The sequence below is a fragment of the Apium graveolens genome, chromosome 10, assembly GCF_009905375.1.
Source record: "Apium graveolens cultivar Ventura chromosome 10, ASM990537v1, whole genome shotgun sequence".
NCBI classification, from domain to species: Eukaryota; Viridiplantae; Streptophyta; class Magnoliopsida; order Apiales; family Apiaceae; genus Apium; species Apium graveolens.
The window spans coordinates 146848446-146865419 of record NC_133656.1 but is presented as its reverse complement, the minus strand read 5'-3'; the positions used below and the strand labels follow the sequence as shown (position 1 = coordinate 146865419).

Here is a 16974-nt window from a genome sequence, read left to right as displayed (position 1 = left end):
TCAAAGTCAATACAATTTTTTAGGAAACATTATTACTAAACAAATCACTAATTTAACTCATTTTTTCCCTTGGGTGCTTGAAAATCCATCGCATTTTGATATCTCGTCGACTTCCTTCTTCCTTTCTTTTTCTCAACATCTTTGTCATGTATCACGGTTGGGAAATTAATACCCGTCGGCCAACGAGAATCTCCCTTGCTAGGAATGGGTTCGAAAACACCATTGTAAACCATTGATGCATTGTCTAACCTATAGATTTCGTCAACCAACGATTCATGACTCAATTTCAAATGTGCGCAACATGCTATAACATGAGAACATGGAATACGATACTATTGCCATTTCCCACAAAAACACTAGTACTCGGGAATCCTAACGGTATGCTTATTCCCCCCCCCTTTTGGTCAACCTTTCTAGTTACTACTTCAAACAACAATGAATTTCGATCATAAACTTTAACACTATGACCCCTAGCACGCACAATGGACCGACTCAACCTCTTGCTTGCATGATTAGTTAATAATAGACCTTTAGATAATTCGGTTGCAATTTCCAAACGCCTTTCATCAAAATACTCAACCGTCTTCAAAAATAATGCTCTAACCAATGAACTAATCGGGAGTTTTCTAGCATCAAGGTTCGCATTGTTCCAACTTTCTGCATGGTTAGTGGTCATCATGCCATAACGCTTCCCTCCATCATATGCTAAAGACCATTTACTTAATGGTTTATCCTCAAACCATTTTGCCGTCCTAGGCTCCACAATCAACAATTGTTCCCATAAATATTCAAACTTCTTCTCTTGCACCTGAGAAGCCAACTCAACTATCCTATTTTTCAAACCCTTTCTCCTATGTGCAGTACAAAAATTTGCAGCCAAGTGTCTAATGCAAAACCTATGATGGTCAAGGGGCTCGCACCATCCTATCTGTTGCATAGTAGCAATAATACCAGCATGTCTATCAGAAATTACACAAATCCCATGTCTTCTACCTGCCACAAACCTCCTCAATCTATCCATGAACCACCCCCAACTAGAAACATTCTCGGATTTGACAATAGCAAATGCAAGTGGAAGAATATGACTAGACCCATCCACTGCCACAGCACTCAATAGTACACCCGAATATGGACCGTATAGGTGAGTCCCATCAATATGTATGACAGGCATACCATGCTCAAATCCATCAATGCATGGTTTGAAAGCCCAGAAGAGTCTCTTGAATGTCACTTCCTGTTCAAAATAAGACATAATATACTCGTTAACTACAAAAACATTACATAAATATGGAATTTTTTTAAAAAATCTATGCGATACTAGTATAAAGAGATAGAATACCTCTAAGCTCCCCCGATCTTCCATCTCATCCTCCTTAAAAAACCAATCAACCTTGGTTCCCACATTAAAACATTGGAATGCTTCCATCAAAAAGGGGAGATCCTCATATGAACCTTCCCAAGAACCATGTTCTTCATCCATTGCTAGCTTTTTCGCATCTCTAATCTTCTTTCTTCCCGGTTGGTAACCAAAAATGCTTTTCACCGTGGCCATCAAAACTTTTTCCTTAACCATGGGATCCACAACAATTTGATCCTTAACTATTTCAAGAATATCATAAGATGTCAAATTAGGATGGTCTTGAGTAACGGTGGTGCGCAAACATGTGCGTGGTCCCGAAGTTTCCATAATTTGAAATTTTCCAAGTGATTTCCGCAACCTAGCTTTTAAACTCCATTCACAACCACTATCCTTATTCTTACAAACAACAATCCAATACACATCACTTGATCTAACCACCTTAATCTCTTGATGATTCCGGATATGAAAGTCTCTAACCATATGCATCAACACTTTTTTTGAGTCAAATATCATCCCCTCCCTCAACTCCATTGGCTCCAATGTCTCCTCCCGTGTAATCAAAGCCGAATCAACAACATCATAAGCATCCAAACTTCTACTACTAACCGTATCACCACCAACATACATACTACTAGTAGCTTGACAATCAAAACCCCTACTACCACTCCTCTCAGAAAATCTCGAACTAGTTTCCACAACTCTCGTACTTGTTTCAGTTAATGGACAAGTTGAATTTTTTTGTAAATAAATTTCAACAAAGAAAGGAGGTCCATTCGAAACAATAATTCCAAACATCATCTCAACATCATCATCATCATCAACCGAATAATACCAAATTTTATATCATTGAAATTTTTCCATCGATAACACAACTTAAAATCATACAAACTCCTATCAATTTTCAATTTCAAAAACAGTACGTCGCGCAAATTATTAAAATTCATACTAGAATCGAGCCTTACTTGCTTTGAAACCGGTTTATCATATACGTAACCCTCTAATTGAGTTTGTCGTATATTACCATCGGTATATATCCACGCAATCACCATCACTGATTGTGCTCCAGATCCCGAACCCGAAGCCATTAATAAATATGTAAGAATTTTATTAAATATATATATATATATATAATTTTATTTGATATTCAAATTTTAGGTTTGCAACGTAAGAAGCAGAAGACACTTGTGTTTGCAAAGTGAGAGACACAGCAGACAATTGTGTGCATCTGTTACATTTGCAATAATAAAACAAAACGGAACTTCGTCCCGCGTTATCTGTTAAACAAGTAAAATGGAACACGAAGAACCGTTATATGTGGTTTTTAAAAGCAACCAAAATGGAACACGAACTGCCGTTAAACTATATATATATTTTTTTTTAACATTCAAAACGGAACACGAACTTCCGTTTTCCTTACCAAAACGTTGTTTTATCTGCCGTTTTCTTTCATTTCCCTGTTCCTTTTTTTTTAATTTTGCTAAATATTTCCCTATTCATTTTAACATTTATATAATAACATGTTCAATATTTATTTCTAATACTACTTAAAATGTAAAATAAAAAGACTAATAAACAAATAACATTATTTCTAACACAAACAAAATAAACACCAAAAAATATGAACAATTAAAAAAATAAATACAAATAATTAAAAAGTTTGAATCATAATAAACAACAAAATATCTCCAATACTATTTTTTACAAGATTCCAAAAGTAAAATCCTAAAAATATAGATAATAATCACAAGCGACTCCATCATCAATGCCTATAATCCACAATCCACTTCATCATCTGCATAAAATAAATGAATTTTTTAAATATACAGTATAAATTTAGGAAATACATTTGACAAGTAACACACAATTCAACACTTAAATTTATAATTAAGATACATTCTAAACATACACAATTAAACACACACACTTAAGAACTTAAAGTTAAGCTTACCCTCATTTCTTCGCGCACTTATGCCCATCTGTTCCACAGTTTGGAGGATTAGCAGTTCTCTTTGAACGCCGTTTACCCTGGGAAGTGTAGAAATGACCATACTTCCCGGGACGGTCCTGGGAACTCTGGTCCTGGGTACTCTGTGAAGAAGTGAAATCCGTACCGGCATCAGGATCAGTAGGAGGTGTAGGTGTTACATGGAGACTGAATGATAGAATGGAGAAATCCATAGATACATGCTCAGTAGGCCTATGAGAATGATGCAGAGGAGGAGGCTGCTCAGAGGAAGGTTCCTCGGTACGACGCTGCTCCGTGGAAGGGTCCTTGGTATGAGGATGCTCGGGAGTAGGAGTCAATCCAAGATCAAAAGGAGGAACATATGCATACCTATCCGGAATCTGAGAATCATGCTGGACGCGAGTAGATGATCCCGACACATGAACAGAAACAGTATGAGCAACAGAATCACGTACAGGAGGATCCCGATCATCGCCAAGATATGTAGCCATAGAATCAGTACGATCATGAGTAGATGACTCGGGCACATCATATAACGACTCGTATATTTTTATTTTATTTGGAAGTGTAATAAAGGTTTAAGTAAATAAATAAAAGGTGTATAATGGTTTTTGACAGCAGTATTGAATGTACTTAATTAATTATGATTTGTTGATATGTGGAATTGAATTGTGTGATTTATTAGTGAGTTACATGATTTTATTTTGCATGTAAAAGTGATTTTATTGTAATTTTAATTCCATAACTATTTGGGTTGTCTTTAAAATTGGTTTTCTAATTTTATAATTTCAATAATTATTTTTAGGACTTTATAAATTTGAGAAATCAATATTTTGTTAATTATTCATTTTTAAATGATTTTCTGAGTGAGTTAAATGCTAAAATCCATATTTAATTATGGGAATCTTTAAAAATTATGTAACTTATATTTTAATAAGTTCGTATTATTCTGAGAATTTTAAAATTATTTTGGAAATTTTCGGAAGTTGTTTTAACCGCGCGTTGTTTCGTTATTTGTTAAAACGTGGGCATAAAGTGTGTTTTAAAGATTATTTTAAAATTTCGGAAGTTACATTTTTATTTTCTTCAGGATATTTATAATATATTAAGATGGTTTTTATGATTTTCTAGGATCATTTTAAATGTCGCGGCGGTTATATAAGTGCAATTTTCGGTCCCCGGATAATATTTGGACACGTGTCAATTTCATATATAAATGAATTGGCACGTATCCTTTAATTTTGTGATACGTGTTGCAACAGGTGCAATTGTAAATAAAAAAAAATTAACAAACCCCCCCTTCATCCCTATTCTCGACTCATTGTCTCTCTATCTCGATCTCTCTACAGTCTCTCTTCTCTCATCTCTCGTTATCTCTCATCTCTCCACTCTTCCTCCTCCTTTTTATTTTTCGTTCTCCTATTGCTTCTCGGTGCGGTAGCCGTCATCGTTTTCCGGTGGTTTCTTTTTCCGGCCACTCGGTTATGCTTCTCTGTTCATCCGTATATGCTTGTGTGTGTGTGTTGTGATTGTGTGTATGTGTTGTGTGTGTCGTGTGTGTGAGTTGTGTGTGTTGTTTACGGTGTGTGCGCGCGAGCCGCGACGCATGTGTGCTATGCTCGTGTTGGTTCCTGTGTTGTGCTGTTTCCCTGTGTTGGATTCTGTTGGGCTCGATTCTGTTGGTTCTGTTGGGCCTATTATTGGGCCTAGCAGTTGGGTTTTGTTGTTGGGCCTTGTTGGGCCGTTTGGGTGTTGTTGGTTTGGATTGTGCAGATTTTAATTTAATTCCTTTTATTGTAGGGAATTATTGATTAATATTCATGATATTAATTATTCGTGTTGGAATTGGTTTTACAATAATCGGTATAATTTATTTGGGAACTCGTAATATATCGGGCGCCAATAAATTGTGTCGCCGTTGACGATGAACTTCGGTGAGTCAACGGTGGACGGTGATGACGATGTTCTGAGTCCTAAATTCTATAAATGAATAAAATAAAATAATTATGTAAAATATGTTTGGATTTAAATAATTAATTTTGATTGGTGTTGGGTTGTACGAAATAATGTTGTAGATTGTTGAGAATTGTTGACGTCGATTATAATCGACGGGTAGTCTTATAAATAAAGAAGTTGCTGCCAAAAGTTTCTAAAAATATATTTGTAATCGTACATAATTATGTGTTACGTGTTACCCCTATTTATGTTCGAGAGATGTGATTACATTATTATGTGTATAATAATAATAATACGAGTCGGGTTGTCGGATTTGGGTTATTGGGATTTGAGGATATCAAGCATGTCGATATAACTAATTAGGGTATTTTGGTAATTGTAGATCCCAGTCGAGTTGTTCCAGGATCAAAGTCAGTGTGAAAGCTACTTAGGGTTTTGTAAAGCGTTGCAAGGCAAGTACCCCTGACCATTCTTTTATGGTTCAGTGCATATGAATAGCTAAATGTTTTATTCTCGTAATGGAACATAAACGTTTTAAGTTACGTATCCCCTGTAGTTATAATTCACTACTTTTAAATTGTTTTGGGGAAAAGTAACTTCGAGAGGTACCTGTCTCGAATGGAATGATTTGCGAAACGGATTTTATATGTGTGCTGGTTAAATAAATGATTTTGAAAATGAGATAGGTACAAGTGTTTTGAAAACTGGATAAAACGGTCAGATATGGGATACATTTGGGCCACAGTAGGCCTATTGAGGTGGCGTACGAGACTAATTCGGCTGCGCGCACTATAAAACCGATTAGTACAGCAGGTTAGAGACCTAGCTAGTCTCTGAGTTGCGGAACAGGTAAATGGGATGGCAGTTAGAGCCGTCTGGTGTTGATAACCTGATCAGCTGTCTTCACATATCCGTTATGTATCTGATTGGGATTTGTGAATTATATAAGAGCATGATTGATTGATACAGCGGTTTTATAAAATGATTAGCATGCTAAAATTGGACTCTGGTATTACACAGCACACCACTATGTTGTTTTCACAAAGCATGCTAATTAGTGATATCCAGTTACTTTGATTATCATTATGAAATGTTGATATTATGATTATAGCTCTGTTCCCATTATTATTACATTACTGTTTTAATCTGTTATTCATATTTGGTATTGCTGAGCGATTATGCTCACTCTTGTAAACTGTTATGTATATTTCGCAGATGCCTAGAAGATCAGTCAGACCGACCCGTGTTCCCGCCCCTACTGGACCTGGCTCCTCTGAGGTAATTTGTATTAGACCATGAGGTCTGAGGAGTTGCTGAATAGAGTTAGTGTGTCTTAGATATTGAATAAAGAGTTTATAATAATGAGAACCTGAATTATACTTGAACCTGGATCGGATCTTGGTTCAGGGTCAAGTTAGTATATTTTAATAATAATTCTGTTGTTTATATTTTTGGTAATTATGTTTAGTGACATGAACACCTGACCCCGGGGTTGAGGCCGTCACAGTTGGTATCAGAGCTACAGGTTCAAGTCCCTGATTCAGGTTAAGGATTGTGTCAAGTAGGTGATAACATGAGTCTTTAAGTGTGAGTCAGCAACTCATATAGAGGAGCAAACTTTTAGAGTCAGTTGAGGGTTCCGACGGCGTTACCCTGGTATCTATTAAATGTTTTGATAGAATTGCCTTGACCTGGTTGTGTCTTGCCTGTATATTTATTATGTTGGCAGTGGCCTATTGCGATTTCGAGTTCTCCATCTCGGGAGAATCCTTCTGATTTGGATAGCTCGGATTCTGAGAGACCCCATGATGCTGTTACTGAGGAGACCCCTATACCTCCTCCTCCAGTTCCTTCTTTTGTGCCTAGAGATATCCCTGGATCTGGTCCTCGTCCCCGTTGGGTACGTAGATCTGTGTCTGCTGTCAGGGATTTCCCTCCCGACTGCGGTCTCAGTTCTTCCATGATGAGACCTCCGGTACCTCCTGTGGCGCCTAGTGGTACTTCTTCACCGATCCCTTATCATGTCCATAGGGCGGTGAATACTTCCTTTATCAGAAATCAGAGTCCAGAGTTTGCTGCCCAGTTGGACCATGTACCTATTGCACCATTTCAGGGTATTTCTGCCCCTTCCCCTGAGGTGCGAGCCCGTGTGAGAGCATTGACCCAGATGGCTGTAGAGAGGGCTAGATCTGTCGACCGTTTCATTAGTTCAGAGTTCAGAGTTGTGCAGTATCAGGACCTAGTGAACTGGCTAGTGTTTGAGCTAGGTTCCATTGGTGGCAGTGGTAGTGGCTAGACAGAGCTGCAGTAGAGGGATGCAGAGCTTAGAGTTGACCTCTAGGAGTTCTGCAGTTGTTTACCTTGTATATGTACATTATGTTGTGATAGGTTGTAGTAGGCGAGGCTGTTATGACAGCCAATTTTGGTGTGTATTCGGATGGTTATTTTTAGTTGGATTTTCAGTTGTACTAGTTGGATTCTGTTGGTTACTGTAGTTCAGCTGCTTTATATTATTGTTCAGTTTTTATATATTGTGCGTTGCTATTATTGTTGTTATTATTATTGTTGTTTCTGTTGTTGGCATTTTTAGACTATAATCATTCACTCAGGACGGATCTAATTATAATGGGGGATGAGAATATTGTCTTAGTGGCAACGCTCTCCTGATGCATAAATATAAACTGCCGGAGCAATCCATTTTCTTATAAATGACTATCATGTTTCATGAGATGCCACCAAAGAGAAATTCTCAGCCCAATAACGGATCTGCTGGGGATCCTTCCATGAGTGACTTGATGAACTTGTTGCGTCAGCAGACTGTACAGCTGGCCTAACAGCAACAACAATTCCAGCAGCAGCAACAACAATTACAACAACAACAACAACAGCAACAACAGCTCATACAACAACAACAACAACAACATCAAAACCAACAGCAGCAATTACAAATTCAACAGCAGCATGAGATGAGAGGGGCAAATCAAGGTGTTAGTTTTAAGTCTTTTCAAGCAGTGAAGCCCCCAGAGTTTAAAGGAGAAGTAGATCCTGTCGCTGCCAGGATATGGTTAAAGGAAATGAAAAAGGCGTTTGCGCTCACCAAGGTGAGTGAGGATTTAAAAACTGATTATGCTAGTTATTTTCTGAGGAATGATTCGAATTATTGGTGGGAATCTACACGAACCTTAGAAGAAGAGGGTCCAGTTCCCTGGACTAGATTTACAAAATTATTTTTGGAAAAATACTTTCCAGCCTGTCTCCAAAGTCAAATGGAGATGGAATTTTTGGAGCTGAAACAAGGAAATAGGAGTGTCACGGAATATGAAGCGAAGTTTACGGAGTTGGCCCGTATAGCACCGGAATATGTGAGTTCAGAAGCCCAACGAGCGAAGCGGTTTCAACAAGGGTTGAAGCCAGAAATAAGGAGTGGAGTTGTAGCCTTACAGCTTAAGACTTATACTTCAGTAGTCCAGGCTGCCTTGGTGATAGAGAGTGATCAGAAGTTAGCTGCAAAGGAGCAGGGTGAGAAGAAGAGGAAATTTGAAAGTGGACCTGCAAAGTCAGAATCAGGAATAACAAGTCGAAAGTTCCAGCGTTGGTTTGGCAAGAATAAGAATAAAAAGTTTAAAGGGCAGAACTTTCCCCAAGTTAAGCCCGGTACAACATCAGTTAACTCTGCCCCGACGAGGATGAGTAAGCCAGTGGTTGATTGTAAGACGTGTGGGAAAAAGCACAGTGGACAGTGTCGAGAGAATGTTAATTGTTTTAAATGTGGACAGAAAGGTCACTATTCCACGGAGTGTAAGTCTGAGATTCAAGGAGTTACTTGTTTTAGTTGCGGCAAAGTGGGACAAATAGCTAGGAATTGCAAGTCAGTGACTCAAGGTAATGTTGGAAAGAGTGTGTCCCAAGGACCAGCAACCAGTGCTGCGAGAGCTAGGACTTTTAAGATGACCCAGAAGTTTCCAGTTCATGATTCTGATGTGGTGGCAGGTATGCTTACTCTTAAATCCGTACCTGTTAATGTTTTGTTTGATTCGGGAGTGTCCAAATCTTTTATATCTGTGAATTGTGTGAATAAAATGTGATTGATGTTAGAAGACTTAGACGAACCTCTAACTATAGAAGTGGTTAGTAAAGATAAAGTACCTGTAAAGCAATTTTGTCCTAGTTGTTTCCTAGAAATTTCGGGGTATATGTTCCCTGTTGACTTAATACCCTTCGAGTTAGGAGACTTTGATGTTATTTTAGGTATGGATTGGTTGTCTCGATATAGGGCAAATATTGATTGTAAGAAAAAGAGAGTTGTTATGTACACCTCAGATAATAGAAGGATCAGTTACCAAGGGCAGAGGCAAGATAGGAAGTTTCTCTCAGTGATGCAAGCAAGAAGATTGCTGAGGCAAGGATGTGAAGCGTACTTGGCTCATGTAGTGGATACAAGAAAGAGACCCCCATTTTGGATGAGATCCCTATAGTAAGAGAATTCCCTGATGTTTTTCCAGAAGAATTACCATGATTACCGCCTGATTGTGAGATAGAGTTTTCCATTGATTTGATACCTGGAGCTGAACCAGTTTCTAAGGCTCCATACAGAATGGCCCCGATGGAAATGAAAGAATTGGCTATGCAACTTCAGGAATTATTGGATAAAGGAGTTATTCGACCTAGTGTTTCCCCGTGGGGTGCTCCAGTGTTATTTGTGAAGAAAAAGGATGGAAGAGATTGTGCATTGATTACAGAGAACTGAACAAGTTGACGATAAAGAATAAGTATTCTTTGCCGCGAATCGATGATTTGTTTGATCAGCTTAAGGGAGCATGTTACTTTTCAAAGATTGACTTAAGATCTGGCTATCATCATTTGAAAATAAAGCCAGAGCATATCCCCAAGACTGCATTCAGAACAAGGTATGGCCATTACGAGTTTCTAGTAATGTCGTTTGGATTGACGAATGCGCCAGCGGCTTTCATGGATTTGATGAATAGGGTATATAAGGAGTATTTAGATAAATTTGTTATTGTATTTATTGATGACATCCTCATATATTTGAAGAACCCAGAAGATCACGCAGTATATCTGCAGATTGCCCTTCAAAAGTTAAGAGAAAAGCAATTGTATGCTAAGTTTTCTAAGTGTGAGTTTTGGCTGACGGAAGTACAGTTCCTTGGTCACGTAATAAGTAAAGAAGGTATCAAAGTAGACCCGGTAAAGATTGAAGCCGTATCAAAATGGGAGCAACCGAAGACACCAACAGAAATCAGGAGTTTTCTTCGGTTAGCAGGATATTATCGAAGGTTTGTGAAAGATTTCTCGAAGATTGCATCCCCATTAACTAAGTTGACCAGGAAGAATGAGAAGTTTGTTTGGACGGAAAAGTGTGAAGAGAGTTTCCAGGAGTTAAAACGAAGACTAGTGTCAGCTCCAGTGCTAGCATTTCCAGATGAGACGGGAAACTTTGTAATTTATAGTGATGCTTCTTTGAAAGGATTGGGATGTGTGTTAATGCAGCATGACAAAGTGATTGCGTATGCCTCCAAACAGCTAAAGCCTCACGAGCAGAAATATTCGGTTCATGACCTTGAATTGGCGGCTATAGTATTTACTTTAAAGTTATGGCGTCACTACTTGTATGGCGAGAAATGTGATATTTACACGGATCATAAGAGCCTGAAGTACATATTCACACAAAAAGATCTGAACATGAGACAGAGAAGGTGGTTGGAGTTGATTAAGGATTATGATTGTTCGATTAATTATCACCTGGGTAAAGCCAATGTAGTGGTTGATGCCTTAAGTAGGAAGAAAAGGCTGAATATGGCTAAGGTTGCAGAGGAATTGGCACGAGACTTGGAAATAATGGAAATTGAAGTTCGAGAATCTAACGGAAGTCAAGAGCAACTATATGAAATTACTTTCCAACCGGCCTTGATGGAAAAGATTAGAAGATGTCAAGAAGGAGTTATGGAACAAGAGTTGGATACTTTGACAGGAGAAGAGTTGTGTACTCAAAAAGATAGACAAGGTTTATATAGGTTTTCATCCAGAGTTTGGATTCCTGATGTAACGGAGTTGAAGAACGAAGTATTGCAGGAAGCACATAACTCTAGGTTTTCTATCCACCCTGGTAGTACCAAGATGTACCAGGATTTGAAGAGAAATTTTTGGTGGCCAGGAATGGAGAAGGATATTGCCAATTGGGTAAGTAAATGTCATGTGTGTCAGACGGTGAAAGCAGAGCATCAACGACCAAGTGGATTGTTACAACCTTTGGAGATTCCCCAATGGAAATGGGAAGACATTGCTATGGATTTTGTAGTGGGATTGCCAAAGACGAGAGCGAATCATGATGCTATTTGGGTAATCATTGATAGATTGACTAAGTCGGCGCATTTCCTTCCGATTAATGAAAGGTATTCGTTGGAAAGGCTAGTGAAGTTATACTTGGATGAGATAGTTATCAAACATGGAGTTCCTGTTTCTATAGTGTCGGATCGAGACCCGAGATTTAATTCCAGGTTTTGGACTAAATTCCAAGAGTGCTTAAGAACGAAATTGAATATGAGCACCGCTTATCATCCTCAAACGGATGGCCAAAGTGAGAGGATGATTCAGACCATAAAAGATATGTTGAGAGTCTGTGTTTTAGATTTTAAGGGTAATTGGGATGTGCACCTACCCTTGATTGAGTTCTCGTACAATAACAGCTACCATGCCAGTATAGGGATGCCACCTTATGAAGCTTTGTATGGGCGTAAGTGTAGATCATCGTTGTATTGGGATGTGGTAGGAGAAAAGAAAGTGTTAGGTCCTGAGTTGGTTCAGCAGACTAAGGATGCCATAGTGTTGATTCGGAAAAGGTTGGAAGCAGCTCAAGATAGACAAAGAAAATATGCAGATTTACATAGAAAAGACATGGACTTAGAGATAGGAGCTCTGGTGTTACTAAAGGTATCACCTTGGAAAGGGTTAGTACGATTTGGTCAGAAGGGTAAACTTAGCCCTAGATTCATAGGACCCTTTGAGGTTTTGAAGAAAGTGGGAAAGGTCGCTTATGAGATAGCGTTACCACCAGAGTGGCAGCACATTCATAATGTGTTCCACGTGTCTATGTTGAAGCCCTATGTTCCTAATTCAAATCAAGTCATAGAATACGAACCGATTGAGCTTCAAACAGATTTGTCCTATGTAGAACAACTGGTTCAAATCCTAGACCGTAAGGAACGAGTCCTTAGGAATAAGTCATTTCCTATAGTAAAAGTTTTGTGGAGAAATCCTCGAGTAGAAGAGTCTACTTGGGAATTAGAGTCAGACATGCTTGATAAATATCCTCATTTGTTTAGTTGAGTCAGATTCTGGGGACAGAATCTTTTTAAGGGGGAAAGGATATAACGACTCGTGTATTTTTATTTTATTTGGAAGTGTAATAAAGGTTTAAGTAAATAAATAAAAGGTGTATAATGGTTTTTGGCAGCAGTATTGATTGTACTTAATTAATTATAATTTGTTGATATGTGGAATTGAATTGTGTGATTTATTAGTGAGTTACATGATTTTATTTTGCTTGTAAAAGTGATTTTATTATAATTTTAATTTCATAAATATTTAGGTTGTCTTTAAAATTGGTTTTCTAATTTTATAATTTCAATAATTATTTTTAGGACTTTATAAAATTGAGAAATCAATATTTTGTTAATTATTCATTTTTAAATGATTTTTTGAGTGTGTTAAATGCTAAAATCCATATTTAATTATGGGAATCTTTAAAATTTATGAAACTTATATTTTATTAAGTTCGTATTATTCTGAGAATTTTAAAATTATTTTGGAAATTTTCGGAAGTTGTTTTAACCGCGCATTGTTTCGTTATTTGTTAAAACGCGGGTATAAAGTGTGTTTTAAAGATTATTTTAAAATTTCGGAAGTTACATTTTTATTTTCTTCAGGATATTTATAATATATTAAGATGGTTTTTATGATTTTCTGGAATCATTTTAAATGTCGCGGCGGTTCGATAAGTGCAATTTTCGGTCCCCGGATAATATTTGGACACGTGTCAATTTCATATATAAATGAATTGACACTTATCCTTTAATTTTGTGATACGTGTTGCAGCAGGAGCAATTGTAAATAAAAAAAAATTTAACAAACCCCCCCTTCATCCCTGTTCTCGGCTCATTGTCTCTCTATCTCGATCTCTCTACAGTCTCTCTTCTCTCATCTCTCGTTATCTCTCATCTCTCCACTCTTCCTCATTCTTTTTCTTTTTCATTCTCCTATTGCTTCTCGGTGTGGTTGTCGTCATCATTTTCCGGTGGGTTCTTTTTCCGGCCACTCGGTTTTGCTTCTCTGTTCATTCGTATATGCTTGTGTGTGTGTGTTGTGATTGTGTGTGTGTGTTGTGTGTGTCGTGTGTGTGAGTTGTGTGTGTTGTTTGCGGTGTGTGCGCGCGAGCCGCGACGCATGTGTGTTGTGGTTGTGTTGGTTCCTGTGCTGTGTTGTTTCCCTATGTTGGATTCTGTTGGTTCTGTTGGGCCTATTATTGGGCCTGGCAGTTGGGTTTTGTTGTTGGGCCTTATTGGGCCGTTTGGGTGTTGTTGGTTTGGATTGGGCAGATTTTAATTTAATTCCTTTTATTGCATGGAATTATTGATTAATATTTGTGATATTAATTATTCGTGTTGGAATTGGTTTTACAATAATCGGTATAATTTATTTGGGAACTCATAATATCTCGGGCGCCAATAAATTGTGCCGCCGTTGACGACGAACTTCGGTGGTCAACGGTGGACGGTGATGACGATGTTCAGAGTCTTAAATTCTATAAATGAATAAAATAAAATAATTATGTAAAATATGTTTGGATTTAAATAATTAATTTTGATTGGTGTTGGGTTGTACGGAATAATGTTGAGGATTGTTGAGAATTGTTGACGTCGATTATAATCGACGGGTAGTCTTATAAATAAAGAAGTTGCCGCCAAAATTTTCTAAAAATATATTTGTAATCGTACATAATTATGTGTTACGTGTTACCCCTATTTATGTTCGAGAGATGTGATTACATGATTATGTGTATAATAATAATAATACGAGTCGGGTTGTCGGACTTGGGTTATTGGGATTTGAGGATATCAAGCATGTCGATATAACTAATTAGGGTATTTTGGTAATTGTAGATCCCAGTCGAGTTGTTCCAGGATCAAAGTCAGTGTGAAAACTACTTAGGGTTTTGTAAAGCGTTGCAAGGCAAGTACCCTTGACCATTCTTTTATGGTTCAGTGCATATGAATAGCTAAATGTTTTATTCTCGTAATGGAACAGAAACGTTTTAAGTTACGTATCCCCTGTAGTTATAATTCACTGTTTTAAAATTATTTTGGGGAAAAGTAACTTCGAGAGGTACCTGTCTCGCATGGAATGATTTGCGAAACGGATTTTATATGTGTGTTGGTTAAATAAATGATTTTGAAAATGAGATAGGTACAAGTGTTTTGAAAACTGGATAAAACGGTCAGATATGGGATACATTTGGGCCAGAGTAGGCCTATTGAGGTGGCGTAAGAGGCTAATTCGGCTGCGCGCACTATAAAACCGATTAGTCCAGCAGGTCAGAGACCTAGCTAGTCTCTGAGTTCCGGAACAGGTAAATGAGATGGCAGTTAGAGCCGTCTGGTGTTGATAGCCTGATCAGCTGTCTTCACATATCCGCTATGTATCTGATTGGGATTTGTGAATTATATAGGAGCATGATTGATTGATACAACGGTTTTATAAAATGATTAGCATGCTAAAATTGGACTCTGGTATTACACAGCACATCACTATGTTGTTTTCACAAAGCATGCTAATTAGTGATATCCAGTTACTTTGATTATCATTATGAAATGTTGATATTATGATTACAGCTCTGTTCCCATTATTGTTACATTACTGTTTTAATCTGTTATTCATATTTGGTACTGCTGAGCGATTATGCTCACCCTTACAAACTGTTATGTATATTTCGCAGATGCCTAGAAGATCAGTCAGACCGACCCGTGTTCCCGCCCCTACTGGACTTGACTCCTCTGAGGTAGTTTGTATCAGACCATGAGGTCTGAGGAGTTGCTGAATAGAGTTAATGTGTCTTAGATATTGAATAAAGAGTTTGTAATAATGAGAACCTGAATTATACTTGAACCTGGATCGGATCTTGGTTCAGGGTCAAGTTAGTATATTTTAATAATAATTCTGTTGTTTATATTTTTGGTAATTGTGTTTAGTGACGTCAACTCCTGACCCCGGGGTTGAGGCCGTCACACATCATGAGAATCAGAATGTATTGGAATACCATCAGCTCCAAGCTCTGCAGCAACAGGGTCTTCGTCAACCAAAACCCTAGCTCGCCTACCACCAGCAGCTCGTCCACCGCCGCGTCTACCTCGACGGGCCGGTTGCTGCCTCTCCTCCAACTGCCTAGCTCTACGAACCTCCACGGGCATCTCATCAAAACCATGTAATGTGTAGGCTCTGACAAAATCACAACACTGGTCAGCATAACGAGAAACATCAGGAAGAACATCCTATGTCCGCTCAGATATGTGCCTGAACATAAGTAACTGAATAAACAAACAAAGAAAAGACACACATGTTACAAGATTGTTGTATGAAATAAAGAAACTACAAAAGCATTTGTGATGAAACTACGATAAGAAAAACAACTTATTCTATAAATTAAATGTACAAGAAGAAAACTTACAATGCGATGATTAAATGCACCAACACGTGAAATGAATCTAACAGTCCTCTCCAAATACCAAGGATGGTATTCAGGCACTGAACTCTCGGCAACAATCGCATCTCCAACAAACAAATGATCTAAACGATGCGCCCAGATAGATGTGCTAGCTGCAAGTTTCTGAATCCATCTGATTTTGTCATTTCCCCTCAAGTTTGTACTATGCTCTGCCTCCGAGTAAACAACATCAACTGGGATAGTCTACACGAGCCCAAACTGTCTAGCAACTCTATCAGGGCAATGCAGCTCGACTATGAAAATACAAATCAAAGGCCCGCAGTAGCGCCAAATACGCTCACCAGTGATATAATATACATGAAGCTCAGAAATGACATCAGAAGAGTATGGCTGCCATATAAACTGAGATGGTCCAAGCCCATCCAATAGCGTCCGAATAGCTGAAAGGGTACGACCACCCGTGCTAGTGTAGGAATGACCATGAAGCCACCTATAACGACATTACTATAAACAGTCAGTTAAATATCATATCAACTATATTTAAACGCTAAATCGTTCCATATCATATCAAGTTCATTTAAGCGCTTCTAAAACCCAATTTGGGGATTAATGAACCCTAAAACATTAAAAAGTGTAAAATTCTAATCTAACATGAAAATATATTCTGGTTCCTAGGGTTTAGGGCCTACCGGCCCTAAACCCTAGCAACAATTAGGGTTTATGCTCCATGGTTTAAGGCCTAAAGGCCCTAAACCACGAACCATAAACCCTAACCAGTTAAATATCATATCAACTACATTTAAACGCTAAATCGTTCCATATCATATCAAGTTCATTTAAGCGCTTTTAAAACCCATTTTGGGGATTAATGAACCCTAAAACATTAAAAACTGTAAAATTCTAATCTAACATGAAAATATATTCTGGTTCCTAGGGTTTAGGGCCTAACGGCCCTAA

The 16974-nt window shown here is 38.0% G+C and overlaps 1 protein-coding gene across 1 annotated transcript; it reads right to left on the bottom strand.

Annotated features, from left to right (window-relative positions):
- Positions 1-304: 304 nt before the first annotated feature.
- LOC141691117 (uncharacterized) lies at positions 305-2158 on the bottom strand. Its single transcript, XM_074495860.1, has 2 exons — positions 1340-2158; positions 305-1234 (listed from the first exon to the last, which is right to left on the bottom strand). The coding sequence occupies exons 1-2, from the start codon at positions 2156-2158 to the stop codon at positions 305-307; spliced, it is 1749 nt and encodes a 582-aa protein (XP_074351961.1).
- Between the last annotated feature and the right edge of the window lie 14816 nt (positions 2159-16974).